The 25710-nt window shown below is 35.6% G+C and overlaps 1 protein-coding gene across 8 annotated transcripts in view; it reads right to left on the bottom strand.

Annotated features, from left to right (window-relative positions):
• Positions 1-25710, bottom strand: part of PHF21A (PHD finger protein 21A) — a 129516-nt gene that overhangs the window by 76600 nt on the left and 27206 nt on the right. For all 8 annotated transcript variants that reach the window (XM_051622126.1, XM_051622128.1, XM_051622122.1 and 5 more), the window contains exons 2-5: positions 21570-21610; positions 17948-18083; positions 13610-13642; positions 11411-11476 (exon numbers count right to left, since the gene is read on the bottom strand). In XM_051622126.1, coding sequence (XP_051478086.1) covers positions 11411-11476; positions 13610-13642; positions 17948-18001 — 153 coding nt within the window. In that variant the 5' untranslated portion in view covers positions 18002-18083; positions 21570-21610. The remainder of the gene's footprint in view (positions 1-11410; positions 11477-13609; positions 13643-17947; positions 18084-21569; positions 21611-25710) is intronic.

Below are 25710 nucleotides of genomic sequence, written 5' to 3'. Positions count from 1 at the left end.
TAGTTTAGGATACATTCAGGCAGCTGTCAAATGAAAGCTGTTTCACCCTTCCTTTGTTTCAGCCCTTCCTTTCTGCCACTTCCCTTATGCCAAAAGCTGCATTCATTCAAGCCATGAGAGCAAACTGGATTGTGTTCAAAAATTAGCACATCTCAGTCTTCAGCCAAAAAACTTTTTGACTCCAGTTGCTGCACAGCAATGTGAGCACAAATTCTAGCACAAGAGAGATGCAGAAGTAAGCAGTTAAGACCAAGCAGAAAGGCAGGTCACTACTTTCACAGCATCAGCCTAATTTAAAGCTTAATGAAAGCAGCCATATAATCACAACCTGCAAAACCACAAGGTATGGGATCCTGTTATTATACACTGTTAGAGGAAAATTTAACTCTAGAAATTTATACAACTAATTTTCAAAGTATTAGGTGAGGGGAGGCGGGGGGCAAGGGCTCTGTTCTCAGTGATTTACTGACCACCCCAGCCAGTCCAAGAGAGCAGAGACACTCTACACTCTAGGTAGAATTATAATTAAAAAATAAACCCAGAAGAAAATACCACCCCACCTCCACACATGCTTTTGACTTGGTTTAAATTTAAGCCTACAACTCTTTTCTCTTCTCATACAGAGGTTTATGAGAGATTGTGGGCAATTAGTCAAACCTTGTATTTTCAAGGAACAGACTTCAACTCAGGGGGTCTTAGAATATTTAATGTAGGTTGAGACATGTAAGTAAACACAGAGAAACCCGTAGTACCGTAAGTGGTAGGATGAACTTTTTGTCTCAGCATTTTCTAGTCTTAATCAGCATATTGCATGAGCAGATCATTAATATTTTAAAGGCAAATATAGGTTGTAATGAAATTTTTGAGACATCTGACCCACTAAAATATTTTTGAAAGCAAAGGCTCAAAATTACTGTATGTGTGTCAGTTAAGTGGGTCTCCTGTTAACTCAGGAGAGGTCAGAAGGGAAGCTATCTGCTAAATGCCATAATACACACACTGTTTAAAAAACACATTCCTGAATAGAGAAATTATATAAAAGCTAGCAAAACAGACACCACTCAAATTTATAAGTGAACTATAAAGGTGAAGAAGATTCTATCACTTGCAAGGCTTCACATGATCAGTGATTCTCATTCAAGCAACTTTTTAATAATTCGGAACTCAAATATCATTCTGAGAAGCAGTACATAAAGTTTAATTCAACGTAGCTAAATCCACAATATGTGAAGTCTGTTATGAACTGATGGAATAAAAAGATGCTTACAGCATTTAAAACGGCAGGCAGAGGCAAGCAGGATAACAAAAGAAGGGCAAAAGGTGTTTATTTATCCCTTTACCTTTTAACAGTGCACAGATCACTACACAGATTACTTAATATGCCCTGTACACTAGTGTCAGTACTTTGAGAGCATCCCTGATTATTGTAGAGGATGTACAAGCCTAATAAATACCAACTTTTCTTCTGAAGGAATTTAGTTTTAAAAGGTAGTATTTATATCCAAAACTAAAAAAGCAGTATAAAAGCAATACAATATTTCAAGTTCTAAACCTTCTTCTTGAACATGAGCACCGTAACTATCTCTTACTATTCAAATATAAAACCCAGCACATTATACAGCAGCCCAACATGTTACCACATAAAATAAGCAAGTACATTGTACTAGTGTCCCATGCAGTGTCACTTCCCTGCTGCTGAAGGGTCATCCTATTTAGCACTTTGATTAGTGCCTCTGTTCTTGTCAGAAAAATTAAGATTTAGGGATACAGAACCTGGACATTTTTATATTACCATCACATGCCCTCCTAGTGCAAAGGATAAAGCAACGCATTTGGCATTTACTGCAAACACACACAAAAACTATCACCTGTGTTTTAAACTGGTTTATCCAGGAAAAATGCATTGCAGACCATCAGTGAGGTAAACCCAACTAGTACATCTGTTTCTAAAACTGGTTAGCTCTCTGTTTCCCCTCTTTTAAGTGCTTCAATTTTGTAACAGACGTTACATCTAGCAATTCTTGTTGACTTCAGAAAAATATTCTGCTTGCAGATCCATCCAGCTCACAGGCTAGCTTGCCCAACAGACCATTCTGTCTGCCTGTGGTTGGTGTGTCTGCCTGACTTCTTGTAGTGCCCAGAGACATTTGCATTCTAAGTGTTGGTTTCTCTGGGTTCTTAAAGTTTTTTCCTTATAGTTCTCCATGTAAGAGGGATTTAAAGGCCTTCAGATTACTGAAGTAAGAAGAATAACAAAAACAAGGCTAAAAATTAAAATGGGTTCATATTTTAAGATAACTTGACTCTACCATAGGATTCCTTGGAATTTAAAATTTACACACTCCAAGGGGCTGACACAATGCTGCTGATAATAGGAGACGCACATACCTCTAAACTACAGGGTGCAGAGAATATTCAAGTATCCAAAGTGATCTACAAGTTACAACTTCATATAATGAACTAAAAATCCTCTCAAAAAGATCTTTCCATTAACAGATCAAAATTGAACTCATAGTATCTGCATTTCCCATCCAACTGTATTGTATTTTGCTCAAAAATTAAGACCTCTGCAGAAATTTCATTCTTGACTGTTGCAACTCTGCCAGACAAAAGCCATGCAACTACTTGAATGCATTTAAAAGTAGTTTGGGATAAATTATCAAGTCTCTTGACAGTTTTCCATGAAGAAAACTGCTATAAACTCAAAATCTATTCTGTGATAGTCATGTTTAAGTGAATATTTAAATTAAATTTACATATACTAAGTTACATTTAAAGATAATATTTTTCAAATAATTTCTGCCTGTATCTATAAATAAAGGCTAAACTCATTCACTTTCAAAAAAAGAAGCCTAGCATCTGGTTAAAATGAATCTTCTCAACTTCAACATTGCATTGTGCACCAAAATCCTTTATAAAGTAACTTCTGAAGTTCCTGAAGTTATGTTAAAAGCAGACCTACAATTAATTTTTGTCCCAAACAGCATTACTTTTATAGGTAATCAAACAATCGGGTGGAAGTTCAAAAGAAGGGAATAATACTTAGTTCTCTAGACAACAGCAGAACTGACACTTCTGCAATGTTTCCCTATGGAGGGTCATTTTCTCCTTAAGATATTAAAGCATCAGTCCTGGTCTGGCAGCAGATGAATTTCTAACATTTAGGCAGAGCAAGATTTTACGGCTTCTCATCCATTTTAAGTGGACAGTGCCGACACACTAAAGCATCTCAACTGATTTCTGAAGAGCCTCACTGTGTATGACACATCTACCAAATCAGCCTTCAAATACAGGATTCTTGCACATTACAGAAGACAAGATGTTGAGAAAGTAGTTCTTATATGGCAGGTAGAACTGAATCTTGTTGTTTTCATTGGAAAAAACTTAAGAAACTGAAAAACTTCTGTTTCCAAGTTTCAAACAGAGAGCACAGTGCCTTCAGACCACAAAATTTTAATCGCCCAGTGGATAAATGTTAGGAGCTTAGTGTTCTGGGCTGCTGTAAAACTGCTTCCCCCACATTATTTACTCAGAGAATGGGATATTTCCGTTTCTGGAGATTTTCTGGAGATATGTAACAGAATTTAGAATGAGTTGGAGAATTTGAGAACATAGTTTCATCCAAGCTGACTGGTGAAGCAGTTGTTACCAACCCACATGTGTGTGTGCGCAGAGATTTTCACACTAGAAAGCTGCTGACAATCAAACACATCCACACCGTTCCGGGCTGGCTGAAACTCAAAAGGACAAAGCTCTGCTCTGAAAAGCTGTCATACTAGAACAAAAATGAAACAATTTATAAAGGGAGTGCGTGGATATGAAGCAAGACTCCACAAGCTTAGATACTGCCAAGTATTCACATTTTCATAAGTCTAAAATAAAAGCTCCTTACTGTTCTGCAGGACATTAAGCAACACTAAAACATGTGTCTCAAATCACATCACATTTTAGACTTATTATGTAACTTTTCTCTATTTTTAAAGGAAAAATAAGGTAAACAAGATCTGCCTTCCATAAAAAGAACAAATGGCATCACTGAGGTTTTACTTATTGGGTAAGGAAAAAGCTGTCTCATTTCTCCTTGATACATAGGGCAGCCTAGGTCCAACTCTTATGCACTAGTGTCCCATTTACTATGACACACTGCCAACATTTGACTGAGGAAATCTTGAGAAAGAAACTGAAAACCAAAAAGGAACCACAACTATCTAACCATTTCTAACTCACCTCACCTAACCCTGAAGCTTGTTAACAAGACAAAGAAGAAACGTTCATCACAACTCAAGGACTTTCTCCCTGCTAGCTTTCAAAAGTCTACTGTAAAAAGTCACTTAGAATTTTACATCATTGAAAAGAGAAAGAACAAGAATTCTTTTCCATAGAACATATCAGATAGATGGTGTACGGAAAACAGGTAATGAACTCACAGGAGGTAACCAAAACCTAATCTTCCTGTAAGTTTTCTATAGCCAGTGGAGTGAGTGATGGGCCCTCACAAAGGCAACACAGAATGTCAAGAAATAGGTTCCCTTATCTGAATTGCCTCCTGGGAAGTACTCTCTCTCCACCCCTCTACTGACCCCCATAGTAATTCAAACTTCATTCCAGCAAAACGCCTGTCAGAATTCTGCACTTGCCACTGCCTAAATCTACCTGTTAAGTCACAAGAAGGGGAGGAAAGTTTAGAAATACACCTTGTGTATCAATACCAGTTTTAACAGACTTACCATGAAGAAGGAAATAAGAAAAGCTCTGAGAATAACATACCTAATTAAAAAAAACACACACCAAGAAAACCTACATGATATCTGGTCTCCACCACCACCTGTCTTCCCTGACACCCCCATCAGGTGTCTATGCTAACTAGTTATTGCAATGCAACATGGGAACATTGCTCTAAAGACATAATACACTTTTTGGAGTTTCTCAAAGTCAGAACCAGTATTTTAAAAGTCAAAGCAGAAATGAGTACAATACCGAAATAAACTGACTATATATAATGCCCACAAATAGTAGAATTCGTAATGATTTGACCTATGTTTGAATAAAACATTCTTATGGACAGAAAATATATAACCAGGTTATAATTTCAGTGAACACTGATGTATCCTAAGGACAAAGGAGATGCAGAAGAGAGTAGAATGAGCTATTTTGATGTGTTTTCATCTATAAAAATTCCTTAGTAGAATTAATCCCTTTTCCCAGCCTCCAACTAAGATGTCTTTAAGGGTGATAAACAAATCACCCTAAATCCCAGTTATTGCAATCTGATGTTTCACCTGTCTTTTCTCCCAACTATAAAAGAGAAAAGGGAATAGCAGGCCTTGAAATAACTACTGATGTGTGAGGTTATCCAGCAAGTCAGAACATGCAGGAGAACCTAATACCCAACTCTCGCCATCAGCAGGGGATTTTCAAGGAAATATAGTTTAACTGCCCATTTTCTATCTACAATGTTGATTTTCAAGCAGAGCAGGCTATTTAGGAGGTATGCCTTGGCTTGTATGAAGATGAAAAATATCTCCAACTAGGCTCAATTAAAAAAGTTCTCCAGCTGCATGAACTCAAAATTTAAAACTTGAGCCAGAAAATCAGTCCTAGAGGAAGACTAGGAGGGGGAAGCTGTGGAGGGTTTTTCTTCTTTTTAATGATATAATGAAATGCTCACTTGCATTTCCTAAATTAAGTTAGTCTGGTGCTAACATATATTAGGCAAAAATTAAGTTCATAAAATGACAAGTGAGAAGTCTAGGTGAAGTTACATTAAGAGAAGAATGGGAAATTCCAGTTTAGAAGCCAATATGGGTTTAATAATGATTTAAATATGACAAAATGTCTGAGAAAGCTTAGCAATATTTCAGTAATATGCAGACAATTATAACATCAGTTTTGCAAAAGAGTTTGGGGTAAAAGAGGCAGCAGGGAGAGATACATACACTCTGCCTGTCTACAATCATCTGCACAGCATTAAAAATTTGCTTCAGCTAGTATATCTTGAGAATATGTGAGATGATAACTTAATGAGAAGTCATTATATTCACATTTTCACAGAATATTCAGATACAAATTAAATAAATACCAAAGATTAAAATAGTAAGCTCATGCAGATTTCTCAAACAAACATTCACCTTCTAAACAGGTGCTGCTCACACTGATCAGAGGGTTTGAAAGGGTCTGATGATTCACAGAGGCAGTTAACTTACTCCTCTTTATATTCAGACAGACCAGTATCTTTCTGACAGGAAAAATGAGAGCCTACTTCAAACCATCAAAGAAAGGAATCTACAAATCATCAATTATGGGCGGATAAAAGCTAAGTGTATCACTATAGGATTTAATTATTGAAACCAAACTCTGGGAAGGTACAAATTTTTCATATATTTTAAGACTGCTTTATAAACAGCTGGCAGAAATGGATGCTTGCTGTTGGATGGAAATTAGCATAACTTTAACATTCATGCTATTTACTTTAAAAATATAGGTGTTTAGGAATAGGTATGGTCCCAGATAAACAACTGGAACTGAAATGAAGTACCACCTGCCTCGAGTTATTAGTTACTACACGCTCATATGGCATATTTGCACACGTCCTCCATTACTGACAAAGTAACTGGAATTTTAATATGCCCTTGATGGATCCTGGGAAAAGGAGGAATTAGAAACTCCAGAAAAAACTGGCAGAAGTGAGAAGAGGGCAACTTCATCATTATAGAAAGATTTTGAGTCCTAAAGTTCCCATGGTGTATCTATAACATACAAGCGTATCTTGCCTATTTTCTTATACAGAAGCATTTCAAAGTGCTCCTTCCTACCCATAAACTGCACCCAGTTTCCCACTTGTTCTCTGTATTTCTTGCACTTACACTCCTCTCACCAAAACACTGCCTTTCTTCTTTACAGAATATCCCAGAACACAGTTTTGGATAGAATTTCCTGATAATGTGTTCAAAAAGCCTCCATCACTATGATGACAAGCATTCAAGAAGTCTCACAGGATGAATTAATGCATATTACCAATCTTTTCATTACTCAGCTATGGTACCTGTAAATAAATATAGCAAAATTAATGCTTAAACTTATTCATGCCAGTTTTTAAAGATTTAAATAACAAGTTTCCTTTGTCAATCTAAACCACTTTTACATTTATTCAACTACCATTCTTATTATACTACCACTCTTAAAATCCCTCCAAAATGTTCTTTCCCATTATTTCCTACTTAGTGGCAAGGTTAGAAGAGTCTCACCCTGAACATTCAGAATGTAGAATAACCTCAACTATCAATTTACTGTAAGCTTTAAATATAAGAAAAGTCACTGGATTTGCCTCTTTATAATAATAGAGATAGGCCCGTTTTTATAGTGTGAATTTTTTCTGATGATTTTCTACAGTTTCAACTATTATTCACAGGAAAGTATGTTAAAATGTTTCCTCCATGAAAAATAAATAGACAAGTATCCCTACACAAAAAACTATTTTTGAGTACTTTTTCCTACAAGTGCATACAGCTCTTCAGAAATCAAAGTAACAATGGGATCCACTTTATTCTTTCCATGTCAAGAGTAAATGCAGTGGAATACAAGTCTGGTTTTCACCAGATTTTTTCTTGAAGATTCAATTCATTTGTCTGCAACAACAGCAAAAGACGTTTTAATTTTATTTGCAAATATAGGGTAAAGAGCCATGGAATCTTTTTAGTGTATGCTTAGCACCATCATCTTTTCACCGTAAGGTCAAAAGACTGTTCCTGTAAGCCTTCCTCCACATTTAAGATGGAATGTTGCTCCAGCTTTTTAAAGAAATTATATTAAGGACAGATCTAGAAATTCCACTGTATTTGATACGATATTGCTAAAAAGCATGTTTGCTGCCCACTTCTTTCTTTACAGTTCTTTAGTCAAATAAACACAACCTCTTCTTGTCACTGGAAAAAAGTAGTTATGATACATATTCAATGATGACCTATCTGCAAGATCATATAATTTTTTCATTAACTATGGAGGGAAAGAAGCAGAAAATAAGTGTTTACTTCAAGATTACCTACCTCCTGCTCCTTTATGTTAGCCTTGCTCTAACTCAGTCTTTCACTAGTCTCACTGGTAACAATCTTTAGCCTACTTCCAAAAAGTAAAAAAAGAACACATGGGTAAACCTCCTCATGGAAAAATTAAAGAACACATTATTTATGTTTTTGATTGCAAGAAGTATATTTAACCCAGAAAAAAGCTGAGTACTGATGGGTAACTGTGGGTGAAGTCTACAAAACAGGATGCCAAAGGAAGATGCTACCACAGAATACAAAAGGAAGGAAAGAGCACTAAGGCTATGATTTTCTTATGAAGATGTGAAAAAGTAATAAAAAACAGTGTTCCACAGCAACAGAATTAATACATATTAATTAGATTTGGCAATTAAAACTGTTCTGCAAAAAAATAAGCTTGACTTGTCTTTATTAATGAAAGGGGTGGGGGAAGAAAGAGAAAACATATTTTAAAATAATATCAACCCATTCAGGGCTCCCAAACCGCAGCACTCGCATTTACAGCTGAGGAACAAGACTGTTAAACTGAAGTCACCTTAATGCCCCCAGATTAGAAAGGTAAGGTAAGCAGTTTAGAACTCCATGGTAGTAACGTAAAGAGACTAGTAGAGGAAAATAATTGTCAGAAGGATTCCAATTTACTGCCCTTGAAATGCAAATTATCTTCAAGAAAGTTATTTTTTTGGAGTGTTTCCTCCATATGAAACACAATCAACACACATTGCTTCATCATCTCTCAGGTGAAACAAATTAAAGCATTTATTTCACCTCTTTCACGTTTTCAAAAAAACATGTGAATATATGACATACCTTATGCTGTAACAGTTTAACCCTCCAGCATCAGCTAACTGATTTCTTTCTGTTTAAGCCTACACGCTGCGCAGCCTACTTGCTTCCTTTGTGTACTCTGCCAGATCTCTTCACTTCTACAAACTTTTGAACAGAGCTGTCATTATTAATTCTCAGCAAGAAACCCAAGCCACTATGAATCACTGCAGCAACTGGCAGCAAGTGTCAGCACTACTCTCACAGTGCTTCAGAAATGCAGAGAAGTCCTAAAGCAACTAAAAGCTTTTAACTAACCTACTACTGACTTGGTTCTTGCACAATTCTTCTTTGCTTTCTTATTTAACAAAGATGCATGAAAAAGGCTACATTAGGCTGATGTCATATTTCAGAAGCCAGAAATGTTTCAGTATGCTGCCTCTCTAACAACCAGGGTCTCAGCTCCACATCACTATCTCTGTAGTTTGTCATGCTTCATTATAAGCTTATCAAACAGTGCCAATTATGCCTCCCACAACTGTCCACAGTGGAGTTAGGCCCTCAAAGCATATTCACTGGACATCAGACATCAAGACTATTTACTTGGCTCTAAACAAGAGGAAAGATAACACTGATTAGGAAATACACTGCAAAATGTAAAGCATTTATTTACTATGCAAAACTACATGTTTCTCCACGCTGTGTGAAAATGCATTGTTGGATAATAAAACAATTGATAATAATTTTTTTTCTAAAGAGAAATAAAAGTTAGAACAGAAAAAAGTTTTTTTTTGCAGCCTCTAAAATGCTGCTCAACTCTGCATTTCTATGCCACAGATGTCAATACAACAACTTCCCACAAAAGGAAGTGAGCAATTCTCTGCATTGGGAACTTGTGGGGTTTTTTCTGCAATTCACATTTACCATAACTGTGCCATTTTAGCAGCCATACTACTTTAACAACATTATCTACTGGGACATTGCAGTTCTGTAGTCCAGATACAATAAAATGTTTAAACTTAAGAGACAGAGAAGTTCACTGTTCCACTGATAACAAGAACCATAAAAACATAAAGGAGGAAGCTGGACTGTGATTTCATATTGACCGTATTTGCTGTGTGGCTGAAGTGAAGTCAGAAACTTATTTTTCAAAGTCTTTTGGAAACTTAGCCCATGTTCATCCCATGAACAAGTGCATGTTGGTACTCTGAGTCATAATTTTCAGCAGAAATGATACAGCTGCATCTGTGGTGACTGATGATTTAAAATACATGTTAGTATAAGACCACTCTGTAACATACCTTTGAAGAGTTATGAAGCCAAGATTAAAAGTTACAGTAAGTTACGCCTACTTCTTTCTTACCTTCCATTCACTACCTCACTCCCTGTCCCTGCTGATCTGGTAGTCAATGTGACTCACTTTGTGGCATCAAGGCAAGCTAATTTTGATATCACCACAGGCCTGTAGAGTTTACCAGTATTCTGAAGCTGCTTGCTGTGAGACATAACCATATGCAGAGGCTCATGCTGGTTTTAGAGAATAAATCATCTTCAAGAGAGACATGCCATCACATCAGCAAAACCTCAGTTTTTGTTGAATTAGTGTTCTCATTAAAAAATAATTTTCTTTATTATGTTTACATGTTCCTTCCAAGACTCACTGTTTCACTACTAAAACACACTAATTTTTAGTAAATGAAATTTCTTCATAAATGTGATAAATGTTTATCAGAGCCTGCCCATTCCTTAGGAAAGGTAATTCTCAAAACAGAACACACGCAGATAATAACAGAAGAATGTAGGTATAAAGATGTGACTCTGATGCATAGCTATATTTTTACCTAGGCATTAGTTCTAAAACGTTTTCCCTCTTCAAAGTGTTATCTATTGACCTAACTTGGGTTCTGTTATTGAGCTAATAGCAATACAATTAAGGGACTACTTAAGTCAGTTAACTTTTTATGGGGGGTTGTATGTGTGTTTTTTTCTGTGTTGCTGTTTTGTTTTTTAAAAAACAAAACTGAGTGCAAGTTTCGTAGATCTCACAATGGTACTTCTTTTTCTCCTAGTTAACCACAATATGAATCTTCTAGTTCCACAATCTTTCTATTTCTACCAAATGGAAAATGTGAGACAATTGTGGTGTAATTTAACACGGCAAGTACACACAACTAATCTCCAAATTGTCTGCTAGGCACCCATAACTGACAGGGATTTAGTTGCTCTCAACATGAGGAAAAATTCAAGCATACTTATCCAGATATACAGTGTGGACCAACTAAGATAAACTCTAAAGATTTGCCTAAACCAGAATGGTCTGGTTCAGAGTCAGTTTCAAGATGATAATAAACGAAGTGACAAAATTAATTTTCCCAGCTCCCTTAATATAAAACATTAGATTCAAGAAATTGCTATTGCTTCCACTGATTGCTTGCTTGATAGACTTGCAATAACTCATCCCATCTTTTGTTGAGAAATCAAATAAGAAGCCAAAATGTCTGGTTGCCCACACTTTTTTTCATTTAAAAACTCAGCAGCTCTCTTGGAAGCTGGGAAAAGAGGCATCTTTAGAACAGGGTGTTCAAAATACATCTCCGTTTCCTTACCTGTTTCTCACTCAAAGCTGTGATTTTGGCTTGAAGTTCATGAAGCTGTTTCTTCAAATCAGCATTCTGATTAGAAAGAAAAAATATCTGTGAGAAAGATATTCCAGTTGTTAACAGAGAGTAGCAGCAGGAAGGTGCTTATTTTGTTTTTGTTTTTTGTTTGTTTGTTGTTGTTGTTTTGCATAGTGTACTACAAATACAGCACCTCTGGATGTACAGCCAATAAAATTCAAGAGGCTCAACAGAGCCTTACTTAAGTCACTGAGCTTAACAATAGTCAGACAACCTTTCTAGCACTCAGAGAGAGAACCCAGTTTGGAATGAAGATTTAATTAAAACATCCATTAGTGCTTACTGCATTGTAAAAGTGTATTTGTACATTTCATCAAGTTTACAAATTAAATGAGAAATGTTTGTTAATATGTAATACAATAGTACCATACAAGAGAATGCTATGCTAGCTAAAGCAGTCTCATCTATGCTACTTACACAAAGACATTATCATACATTCGATTGTGTAGAGCATCAGCAAACACATCTATTACATCTTAATTGACATGTGTAAAATGAAGGCAAAGATACCTAAGTCTTCATTTCCACACATGTTTACACCTTGGACTGTATTTAAAATAATTACATTTGTCTTAGCATATAATTCATAGCAGCACTTCGTTTACAATAGCACTTTCTTAAGTTCAAGATTTGAAAACCATAATCATCACTATAAAGATGCAGTTAGGAAACAATTTTTTACCAGGACTATTTCTTTCCTACTAAAAATAAAATTAAAAAATCTGTTTAAAGCCTGTGAAGCTCTGCAGAAACATTGCAGGGCAGCAAGCTTCTCTGCTGTTTTTCCTCTTTTTCCATCTTTATTGTTCTCATTTTTGCTGTAAATTCTTTACAGTCGATTATGCATGTTTGCTGTGCTACACAGAAATAATAAAACATAGGACTAGTATCATTACAGGAACTTCATGCTCAGGACAACTTCTTTATTTTTATATTCCTCCATATAATTTTTAAATGCATTACAATCTTAGTTTGAAGATAGTCTTCTCCAATAAATACACGATTCTACCAAAAGCAGATGTTGACCAGTCATCCTCCCTTCTTCTAGATTCCACTTAATAATCTGGGATAAAAATACATTAGGAGCACTGGAAGCAGGAACTAGATTTACTCTTCCTGGCTCCAGGAACTTTGCATGGCTGCTTGCAGCATGACCTGGCTTTCAGCAGACATGAGCTGAAAGCAAACAGCTTTGCAGATTAGCCCAGCAAGTAGCAAACCTTAACCAAATCCCATCAGAAGGAGGAAGTTCTAGAAGCAGATCTTCCAACACCAGCCTACTCCCTGCTCATCTCTCCCTGGCAGGGGTCTAACTACTTGACTGTTACAAAAACTGTCTACCCACTCCACTCAGCTGGGAAACACCCAAGCTTAGAAAATTACAGGGCATTTCGTATTGTATGGGGATGGAAATACTTAATAAGCACCTCAAGTGCCTTCATTCCTCCACTCAACAGTTCAGACTAGTTGGAGAACTCCACAGAACTCTCCATTCAGCACACTGGAGTACTTAACTGCTGTATAAGATAAACCAGTCTCTTTACACAGCCATTGGGAAAGGGATGACTTCTGCTGTATATGCAAGGAGTATAGTTACCCAACTTCAGTAGGTCTGAAACATTCCAAGGCCAGGTATCTGCTCTTTGGAGACTACAGTGCTGAGGATGGATACTTAAGACAGGCAATCTAAACAGAGTCTGCAGCTACATTCTTTATTTGGACAAAGTTTCTTGGACAGAATATCCTATCTTTTCTCATAAAATTGTGAACCTTGTGATACTCAAAAAAGAAAAAAGCAAATTCTAGTAATGGCAGATTTAATAAAGAGCAGCTTCCAAAAGAATCAGAAACTTACTGCAGGTTTGAACTGCACCGTAGCCCACAGGAGTCACTTGATTTAAACTATTAAGAATACGAGGCAAAAGTCTCCATAAAGGCAAAAGTTTTAGTTTTGTTTTAAACTATCCAAGAACCATTGCTGAAAGACTTGTTCGTAATAGTTTTCTTCTAAACACTGTGTTAGCAAGGAAGAGCATGATCAACAAATATCTGTAATTCTCAAGTTTCATGCACAGTTATCTTCCTGTATTTTTAAGGGTAAATAATACAACATAAAAATAAAGTTACCTGTGGATCTTGCTTCATTTGGGCAACCAGTTTCTAGAAAAAAAAGAGATGCAACAATACAATTAAAAGTTTAAAAGTCAATATATTTTAAGAACCTTTGTAAAAGCAGAATATTCAGTTTATAGCATTTCAATAGCAAGGCCTGGAATCGAGTATTATATAATTTCCAAATCCCTTCTTATTAATACTGTAAAACTACCACACTAAGATACCCCTTTTGCTCCTTCTCCTCAACAGCTCTTGAACAAGTGATGCCTTTTAAGGATAATTTAAGCAAGCTGGATAAGATAATCTAATAGCTGTACCTCCTCTAGAACTGCTGCCTTCTTTGCTTGCAGTCATAAGAAACACCAATCACAGATAACTATGTGGACACAAAAGTTGTTTGTATATTCAAGAGCAGAATGTTTCAAGTACTAAGGGCCCATCTGTTTGTTGGCTTGGCTGTTACCACATGGAAGACCCATGTTGAGAAGTATCTTTGCCACTTTTCTCCCTCAAAGAGAGATTGAGATCAGTGTAGAAGAGATGCCCTCCACATCCAAGGGAAAGCAGACAGATGGTTGCCATTCACTATTCTTCCTCATTCACTTCCTTTAGGCAGCTGCAGAAGAATGCTGTCTATTGCTAAGCAAGGAAAAGTTACCAGGCTGTCATCAAAGAAAATGAGAGTTTAGAATGAAGAGACAATGTAAACAAAAAAACTACCAATTTCTTTTTGGTTACAGTCACATTTATTCATCACATTGCCATGCCCCTTCCACACATGCAAAGAACAATATAAAGTCTGTACTTTCTTCCCCATTTATTCATTGGAATAAGGAAAAGGAGTGAGAAAAACAAGGAAAAAGCAAGAAATAAATGTGTTTCATTCCACCTGCATTGATACCACCCAGAGAATTCAGACCTTATCAACTCACTCTTAGAAGTTTATTTCATTTCACATCCTAAAAATGATATTAATTTTTAAAGAAGCCTAACACAAATATAATTCTGTGTCAGATCACTGTTTTACCTGCTGCATTTTCTTTGTAGTACTAGCCAATAGCAAACAGAGGCGTCAGCATGAAGTCTGTGCTGGACAAGCACAGAGCGTTATTTCCCATCTTTCAGAAAATTGTATCTCTGATGTCTTCAAGGATTACGTCTTACGTTTACCAGCTAGAAACACTGTTCTTCAATTAATCTGCCTTAATTACTTTTTTGCACTCAGGAAAACACTCCTGAGTGTTTCATGGCAATACGTTCCAAAGTTAAACTACAGGACTCTTAGGTGGAAGGACATTTTTTTGTTTTGAATCTGCCTTCCTGATAATGCAAGTATGAGGGGCAAATAAGATTACGGAAAACCAGTCTTGACCTGAGTCAAGAGGAGTGGGAATTTGGACTCAATGATCCTTAATGGTCCCTTCCAACTCAAGATACTGTGATTCTATGACTGTTTCTCTATTAATCTTTTTCCCACACCACATATTCCCCCCTCAGTCATCACTTCTTCAGATTGAAAGTCACCTCATGCATGATTCATTTCATTGCTTTGTTCACTCTTAGTACTCTTCCCTGTTCTAGTTTGTCACTATCATCTGGAGACAAAGTTTAAAACTCATGTGACGTTCAAGTACTCTACTACAGGAACTCCTTCTGCAGTGGTAATACCTAACTCACAGCTTTCTATTGCAGATGTAAAACTGGGATTGTTTTTCAAAGTGCGTAACTTGGTATTTATCTACAATGAATATTATTGTTTGACTGTGCCACAGGAGGGAAGGTGCTACGTTACTCTTTTGCTTGCATGCTTAGCTTACTTTTCCTCAGAGCTTCCTGGCACATCAGTTTGACAACACCCAAATTTGTTAGTTTTTATACAAAGTACTTGTACAGACTCAGCCATAAGACAATATGGTCAGTGACTGTAAACTGCTCATAAAGTATTGCTGAATTTATGGATCACACAATACTGTGTCATCCAATCATAGGAAAAGAGTATCTTTGCCACTCACCCCAAATGTGTGCTAAGTTTAAGATACTTTAAAGCTTACCCATTTTTTTGTTATGAAAAGAAAGAAGAAAAAGTATGTTTTAGATTCTTTCCACACATCAGCTCTGAGAGTCATCCATTAACTCCAACCCTTCTGTGAGAATAGCTAAATATAATTCCTTTAACACCTCTTGTGATCAAAACTATGAAGAGCAGGCTGTTTCAAAATAAACTTAATTAGGTCAACACAGCAGCAGAATTAACTAATTTGATTTGATGCATCTCTTCTCAGGACAAGAAATAATAGCTTTGACATGGAAGATATCTAAATATTCAAGTTGTACCCTGATGTAGCAAGTAACCTGGTCAGACTTCATTTACAGAGGATTCTTCAACGATGGAAACAAAACAAAGTAACTTTTTCTAAACATCTAAACAGCTCCTTTGGGTCCTTACTGACAGTTTAAGCAAAACTTCAGAAAAGAGTTCTGGAGATTAACTGGAACTGGCAAGAATGAAGGAGCTACTCCACAAACAAAAATAGTTATACTGAGTATCACTTTCTACAGCTATGTAAGCAGTCACAAGTGACACACTGCATCAGGAAGCTGGGAGGCTTTGCTCACAGTGCAGAGCTGAACTCTGTACACTCCTCCCAGATGCCAGTCCACTGCTTACAAGGAGACAACAAACCATAGCTGTATAAGTGTTGGCAAGCTTTTTGAAAGAGTCCCCAGCAAAAGAAATATGAGATAAGTAAAAGATGCAAGTGAGACAATTCATCACAACTCCTGATATATTGTATTGCTAAGTTACAAAATTAAGAGATACAATGCAGTTCAGGCATTTCATATGAAGATGTATTTTTTGGTGCCAAAACCAGTTTCACCATCTAAACCCAAATTTAAAGTTGTTTTCAGTCCAGAGCTCACTTTTAATGAGGACTGGGCAAAGCTAAGACAAACAGGGTCAAAAAATCTTGACTTTTTTTTTTTCAAATTTTTTTTTTTTTTTACATTTTCCAGTCTTCATCCCTGTTCATAATTATGAACAGATGCTAACCATTATTCAAAATTCAATATCTTAAAATTGTTTATCATCTTCAGCATATAAAAGAATAAAGATGCACTCAAGAGGTAAATGCTGTTACACAAACACAAGTATGACCAGAGTTCTGATCACAATACAGCAGGTCATACTTGAAAAGAATAGTTACTGACTTACTGGCTTTAAACATTTTAATGCTTGCAGCAAAATGCCATGAGTAATTTCTGAATTTCTCTACCCCTGTAACAAAACTGGCCTTGGAGTTTGAGGTTTTCTTGTAGTTCTGGAAATTTATCTTTAGCTTTTCCAAGTTTTTCTCCCTAGCTCAAAGTTGTATTTTGATAAAGCAGACAGAGCTTCATTTTACTAATCCACCCACATTCAAGTTCTTGCACTATGCTCATCATGGCAGCAACTACTGAACAAGTCTTCTAGAATACTTGTTTAGACAAGTCATCAAGTAATTTGGAAACATTTTCCAAATTTTGCATGATGGGTTACACTAATCAGTGTAATCATATTGCTTTTATCCATTATGTAACAGTTGTGAGTTTCAGACATCCAACAGAAATACTTGGAGAAATGTCTTTTAAAAAGATCTTATTGATAAATTCAACATTTCAAGTTGGCAGCTACTCTGTGTTTATGGCTGTAACAGTTCTGTTCAAGGAATTAATATACACGTGTCCTCTTACATTTGCTAAGTTAGGGGTTTACTGCATTTTGGTTTTTTGTAATACTTCCCATTTTTATTGTAACAGAATGGCAAACTACAACTCTACTGCCATACAGCATCAGACAGGCTATCAGTAAAAAGACCCAATACTAAAAAAATTATGAGCCCAAGTACTACAATGTTTTGGTTACCAAAACTATACAATTACAAGTAACTATAATTACTACAAAAGACACTCCAGGAGAGAAGCAACAGATGAGTCTACGCAGCACTATGCACATTTTGTTTGAAAATTCCTCTACCTTATTCTTCCACTGTCAACTGAACACTGAAGCTGGCTTCAGAGTATTAGAAAAACCTTCCAGATCAGAGTTGCTGAACATAAAGTTTTTAGAGTGTTTTTGTAAGTATAAGTTTTTATAAGTATAAGTAGATTTTTCATATTTGATAAAAAAAAAAACAGGTGGTGGGGTCAAAATGCAGAGTATAAAATTCTAAAGGAGCTTCAAGATAATTAAAAAAATTATTATTATAGCTGTAGTACTATTCCTTAATGCCACCATTAATAGTAATACTATTAGCAATTCTAATGCTGCTATTTACTTAAAAGTATAAAGCAAAAAATAATATAAATTACCTGGTGAACCTGAATTTCCACTTTCAGAGCCTCCTGTAGAGTCTGCAGCTCCATTCTCTACCTTCTCCACTTTCTCTAGAAGTGTCTTTGCTGATTCCAGTGCCTTTAATTTCTGGTTTCCTCTTTAATACCAGTACTGCAGAAAAATAAAGATTTTGTTTTGGTTAGTCAAGGAGAGAAGTCAATTTGAAAAAAGATAATAGCGAGCAGAAATTCAGTAGTCAACTATATTCGACAGCAGCTTTCTAGCCAAAACACAAACAATATTTCAAACACAAGAAATCTACAGGCTGTACAAAATGCCTGCCTTAGAGTCGTTTAGCCAAATTTGTTCCTTCCCTCATATCCCAAAGTTGACATACTTGTCCCTTATCTTAGTTTGCAGGCAGCTATTTTCTACCAATATCCTATTGCAGTTGCATATTAAATTAGAAAATTTAACTGCTGAGAATGTTTTAAAAATCTGTGTAGTTGAGAAAATATTCTTGAGACTAAAATTCTGCAACCCAAAAAGCAATAAATTGTTAAAAAACTGCATTAACATACTTCCGTGATACTAGAGAGCTGTCCTTAGACGGGATGGTCTGCATGTAATCTGACAGAACATTAATATATTAATAACACATTGCCTAAAGTTTGTGCTGAGTTCGTAATTTTGGCTATTTTGAAGGAACAGAAGACTGATATAAAGCAGCACAAGACTTATTCAAATCCATTAATTTTAAAATCTTTTACTTCTATTGGAATTCTACTTGTAGAATGAGTATGAATTTACTATCTTCACTTGTCCTACAAACAAATTAATCCTCTGACCTAGAAAAGCATTATCAGCCTTATTTTTAAAAGCCTTGAAAGATGGACATGTTTTTTCAGAAAATATATTTAAAATATTAGCTTCTGAAACAGAACTAAGATTCCAGTCTCTATCCCATATGCTCAAATCACAATGGAACCTGTGTAAAAACTGGTAAAAATTAAACTATAAATACACACATATAAAAGCCATCAGAAAACATTATATAGCAATCTTTTCAATCGCTTTTCCGTCCAGACACCACATATTAAGAAACAGATGGAATGTTAGAAAAGTTCCTAGTTTTGTTTTTTTTTTTTAATTGCTCAGAATTTTTGCACACGTCAACTCAGAGGCCATAATGCGATTTCATTGTTTTGAAAAGGATATTGATAGTTTATATTAGACATGTAGGCTGTAAAAATATAATCATTCCTGCCAGTTAGATAATGTTATTTTAACATTGTCTCACTACAGTAAACTGAAGTGCTGGACAAGTCTGTGAGCTTCTGAAAATAAAAAGTTGGGGGGGAGAATTAATTGTTTAATTAATTGTTTCTCCTTCCAAACAGAAATTTCTTACAACAGCAGAAGACTATAAACAGGTTTTAAAAAGCAATATATTTAAACTTATTCTTTGTCAGTGCTCCATGCTGTTAGCTTAAAGTTACTTATTTAAATTACAAAGGCTTGTTATAGTCAACACATAAAATGACCTTCTGCAAGGGCCTCTTTCACATGTGACACAGATGAGAGAAAACAGCTGCCTTTGCATCACTACTCTCTATAAAATTGTAATTTGTATCAAGGGATACATGGAAACTACATATAGTTCCCTGTTCTATTACCACAAACTGTAATGAGAAAACAGAATCCCGGCTTATTACTTCCACTCTCTGACAAGAACAACTATACCCTCCATTAAGTCCCTATCATTGCACTTTCAAAAGAAACCATGCTTCAGAAAACCACGTGGGAAACTGGCTAATGAAAACTGAAATGCACTGCAGAGGCAAAAAGTCTTCCATAAGCCTCAGAAAGTCAATTCCGGGATAAAGATACAGGTAGATACGGCCACAGTTTCTTTGTCTTCAATGAATGAGGAGGTACTCAAGATAGATAGATAGTATAACTCAACAACTACATTCCAACTTTCAAGTTAAGTGCAAAACAGCAGTAGAGATGGTGATCTCAACCAAGAGTGTAAACAGTATCTATAATTTTAATACGTGACTGTAAAGCCCAGTACCAGTTCATAGGAAAAATTACACTATACTTCTGTAAAAAAACCCCCAATATTCAAAGACTGAGCAACTATTATTAATGCACAACTCAATTTGACAGACAGACATTTTAGTTTAGATGGATCATAACTAATCCAACCTAACTTCACTGATGCCTCTAACACCTAGAAAGGTTTTTCAAAATTAATTTTCAAGAAATTCAAGAAAAAAATGATAGCATTTTGCAGATACAAGTGGTTGCTCATCCTAGCCATGGTTACAGGGGTGTAAACATGAACAAATGTAACTCACTGTCCTACTGATGAATATATATTATGATGAGTACGCAAAAAAACCACAAAACAATTTAGTCATTCAGTTCAATACTTGTTACAATTTCAGATTTTTCTTTAATTGTAATGAAAGAAGTTAGATTTTAAGATTCTTTAAAATTTATTCCTTCAATATATACATAAAACTGAAACAGACATCATGCTGTAACATCCTGAAGAATTAATTTCAATTTTTAAGTCTGAAGCTTCCAAGAAAAGGCAAGAGATTAGCAAACTTTTGACTTGTTTTTATTTCTTTTTGCTTCTGTTAGGTTTTTTAAATCTTGACTCCTTCTTCCTTCTTTTAAAACATGCAAATGCCTTGTTCAATACTTGAATCAGTGATTTCCAAAAGGAAAGCAGAGAATTACGGAGTAAATGCATCTATTGCACACCCAGACATACTTCCAAGCTTCAGCCAAAAAGAGCACTGCAAGCAAGAGGTAAATCTGCTATTCCTTGGCTTGATTTCAACTACTGGAGGCAGCAACTCTCCATTCAATTTCTTGCTCATATGCATTTGTTGTAAATAATCTTTTATTTCTTATGTGATTGCTTTAAGACTTAAAATTTCATGCTCAGATAAGTACCCCAAAATACCACAGTTAAGGTAGTAGAAGTTTATATACTATATAAATATTCAGAGATTGAATGAAACCTTAAACTCTATATTAATAACTTAAGCGCATTATGTTATTCCAGTGCCTTTAGTTTCTGGTTTCCTCTTTAGTACCATTATTATTATTATTATCCCAATTAAATAAAATACATATCAGAACCTCTAAAGTTATCACAAAGCTATTTAAACTATCATTCTTTTGGAAACTACAGTTGAAACACAGCTGAGAAGGTGCAGATATACATATATACACAAACAAAAGCAAGGCCATACAAAAAGCCATGACTGCCTTCTGTGTGTATGTAAGGACTTTGAGTAAGTCAGAACTTCAGACAGGAGTCTTTCCCTGCCAAAAATCCCTTCATATATATGTTTTTTCCATTAGACAAAAATCATGAACACTATTTTTGAGTAGATGAATTTAAATGTCTACTGTACTTACAGACCCTTGGACCCAAATCTCAGCCATACAGTTATGTTTATTAAGGACTGAGGCTTCCATCAGTAATATTTGCTTTTTAAGCTTTAACTCCCAAATATAAGACTACATAGGTTTTCAGTTTCAGTTAATATCAGACTTTTCCAAGAATGGATGCCAGCAATTAGTGTAATTATTTTTAGGTAAATCACCTTAGCCCTGGGATGAAATACTTACCGGTTTTGAGAAAGTTACTGCCTTCAGCTCTTTACCCTCTCCTACAAGAGAAAAACAACAACAACAACAAAAAAAACATAATTACAAACAGCTTAACTACAGTTTGAAACAGAAAAGGAAAACTCAAAAGATTTGGAAAGGGGGGGGGGAGTTTGGGTTTTGGAGAGGGTTTTCCTGTTTTTTCCTAATTTTTTTCCATTTTTTAAGTGTTTGAATTTTGGCATTTTTTAAGATGCTGAAGCTAATTATAAAGTAACACTCAGAAAATGTTTGCCATGGGAGGGAAAGCAAAGGAGACCTACAATTCTAATCTGGATTAACATATAAACTATTACTGTCACTAGGTGAAGAAGAGATGACAGGTAGAAGCCTTTCTAGTTCTGTGCAAGGCTCGTGTTCCCATCCCTCAAGGGAAATACCTCCTCTCTATCATAGTTATCATCTAAATCACAATCCCTGTCAGTTGCCACAGCTAAATATTATAAGGTTTCCCACACCAGATATTCGCCCATCTGCTATAGGTTATACCAACACAACAAAGATGGTAGAGCAAGTGGTGTGTCAGCACAATCACTAGAGCTCAAAATCCCAAAGTAATAATGTAAACTGAAATCAGTGGCAGTTTAAGCTAATATGCTAGGTCATGAACTGTGGTGATTGAGAAGATACACTACCCATTACACTGCCTGTGCCATGGGAAGAACAACATTTAGCAGCAGAGCAAGGTAGTACCTCTTAAATCATCCTCATATGAATCATAAAAAACTCATGAGTCAGAGTCCTAAAAAGACAGCTTAAGTAAAATGATAACTCATTTGTTCAATTACTTTGCCTGATACTAAAAAAAGCCTCCCAAATACTCCAATATTCTAGTAAAATACTAGAATATTAGCCTATTTTAAGCTTCAAGTCCACAGCTAACAAGATCTTTGCAGATACATTTCTATCCACACACAAGCCATCACAGAGCTGAAGTTTAAGCCCCAGACTTATAAATAGACACAGCAGTAGAAAGCCTCTTGCTCAGTAGAGACCAGCACAAGTGGAGGAGTTTACATTTACTAACCAGCACAACTGGGTTACTGACGAACACAAAGAACAGAAAACAGGAAGCCTACTGCTGGTAGTGACTGTATGTATTGTGGCTCCCCTAGTCTCCAATTTTACCGTGCATTTTGAATGGATAATATTACAAGAAGATCAGCTCTTACAGTACTTTTAAAGCAGTTTCAAGTTAGTTTAAATGTCCAACTGGTAACATGGTAGGATATGACCTGGGGAGGATGGACTGTTTTAAGGCTATATTCAAATTAAGTGTACTTGTGCTGGATGCTACAGATTTTTAAACATTCTCATTATTGAGGGTGCTGAAGAGACAAGTGTGATTCTCAAATTCTAGTTGTTCCTTCTTCAGTATTAAAACTTTAGTCATTACTTCGACATTACTAAAGTCAAACTTCAGTCAAACTCCTACTATCAATCTGTTATTTCATTGGTCTAAAAATCTACAGAGGAACCTCTTTCATCACACAAGTGCTAACCATCCCTCTTCAACAAGCAACTGCATCTCCAAGCTATTAATAAAAACATAATTTAAAAAAATCTCACTGCTATAGATGACCAACTCTGGTAAGCGTAACAAAAACAACAGTACTATACATCTGCAAATAGTCTTTTTATGCAAATATACTTGTACTACAAGTACACACAAACTGAAGAGAAAACTGTCACTTAAAAATAACAGCAGGGTTAACTGTTCCTTCCTTCCTTTTTCCCCCATGTACAGACCAACCTCCATAACAAGACCCTAGCTTCATCAAGACTCAACTGTGCAGAATAAAGCTGCCCAGTTAAAATCTTCGGGTTGCATTTAGCTGCTCTGAAGGGCTGCAATCCCAGGCTGAGAACCCACAGGCTTCTGAGAACTAAGTTAAAAACATCAGGAGTTTAATCATAACTATCCAAACAATTTGCTGTGTTGCCTTGGAAAAGTCACTCAGAGAGGACCTAGACAGGGAACTGAAATACATTTGCATTCTCTTCTGTACATCATTTACTACAGACTTCTTAAGTGTTTAGAACAGGTTAAGGTTTAAAAGTCAAGCCTTTGGAAATACAAAGTACTTTAATTCTGTTCACATGCAAGTATAGCATTTTTACTCCATCTCTGCCTCATTTAGCAGAGAGGAGAAACTTAAGGAATGAAATATTAGTTGAATAATTTATTTTCATTCTGAGTTTTCAGTTTCTTTTTTTAGGTCAACATCTAAGCTCTACGGCAAGTAAATAAGTGATTTCCTCATAAGCAGTACACTAATGAGAGCCACAGAAAAACTTGTGCCTGCAGGCAAGTTGTCTCAATTCCCTATTTCAGAAAATGAAATTAAAAACAAACAACCAAGATTGATTACTCCAAGCATCTGAAATGGACTTAAATTTTCCATTGCTCTTAACATTTTTATAGTAGAGAACAGTTTCTGATCAACTAAATCTGTAGTTTCTGCTCTTTACCATTCACTGCATTTGTGGCTACTGGAAACCAACCCAGAATAGTATTAATGCATACACACAAACTCACACTGCCACTCTCTCTACCAAATACATTAAAAAGTTAGGATTAGAGAGCTCACAATCACTCATATCAATAGAGAAGTCTCAAGAGTTTAGCATTTTGCAGGGTTTCTTAAGCAAAACTTCAGCAAGTAAAAATGTATCACAAAATCGCAGCTATTAATTTCACTCATGTTGCCCTTTGAATACTCTAGAAATGCAGGCTGTAAACTGAGGTATGAGTCTGCAAGGCTACCTCTCAGAGTATTATCAAATATTCTGCAATACTTGGGCATTTTTAAATTCCCTGCTCTGGGAATCAACTTTCTATATCCACCTTTGCCTTCTATTAAGAACATTGCCTTCTTCCCAAAACATGCATATTGGAATAGCAATGCTTACCTATGTTTACCAGAAGCTTAAAAAATTATAATTAAAAAAAATAATTAAAATCAGCATTCACTTAAAGAAAAATAAAAATTTACATTCTAGTTAAATTTTTCTTAATGAGCTTTACTGTTGAGAATCTGATATTAGTGTTATTAGTAGGGTGGTCTGATATATACATACAATTACAGAGGTAACACCCTCCCCCCGAAATAAAGGCTCTTAACTTTTTCAACAATTCTAGACAATATATGTAAGGAAAAATATACCATCATTACCAAACCAAATAATTTTCTGCAGATTAACTTTAAACTTTCTGTTGAAGTTTGTAAATAAGGAGAAAAATTACTCATTTCATAGGGCTCCTAGGAAAATTTAAGACCTCAAACACAAAACTCTTATCTTTAAGGCTTGGTAGCCTCTGAGGACATCAGAAGAATTACACATGATGTTAAACATTTTAGCATACAGCACCTGAAGGTTTAAGACTATATAAATCTTAAGTATCTGCATATTAAGATGTTTGGTTACATCAATCAGATACTTACTATTACCTTTAAGTTGTAGAATAAAGCTTATGCTACTGTAACCAGAGACTCATTTGGAAAAAATAGGAGAATTGAAAAGCCATGTGTAGCCATTTTTAGTCAGCTTTTTTCCTAACTTTGGAAGCTATCACGTTTACTGTTAGACCACGTAACTTTAATCAGGAATTGTATATGCACATATTGCATGACAATATTTGTGTTACTTTTACTTCTTGCAATCGGACTGTGGTTTTGTTCTGGACACAAGATGGACTCACATTAAAAAGAATTAATTGTTGTATACAGGCAGTTGTGAATCTGACACTTTCACATTTCAGAGCTTTGCTTGACAATATTAAGAGTACAGCATTAATTTTTTTTTTTTTTTTTTTTTTGGTGCAAAATACATTGCACTCAGAAGGGATTTAAGTTTTCCTTGGACCTGTCTTTAGATGTGAACTCAAAGCAAAAGTTCTCCTTTGTATATTTGAAAGGCATCCTGTATACAGAGAGCACTCTATCATTATCCTATAGGAAAACAAGTTGTCATGATTTTCAAGTCAGAAATGAAACAACTAGTATTCCTTAATAGGACAGGATTTCTGCAGTCTCAAGAAAAAGGCAGAGCAAACATAGCCCAGACAGGGGGTATACAAGCTACTTCAAATTACATTATT

This window comes from Apus apus, chromosome 5 (genome assembly GCF_020740795.1).
Source record: "Apus apus isolate bApuApu2 chromosome 5, bApuApu2.pri.cur, whole genome shotgun sequence".
NCBI classification, from domain to species: Eukaryota; Metazoa; Chordata; class Aves; order Apodiformes; family Apodidae; genus Apus; species Apus apus.
The sequence above is the reverse complement of the archived record's forward strand: the minus strand, read 5'-3'. Positions and strand labels throughout refer to the sequence as shown.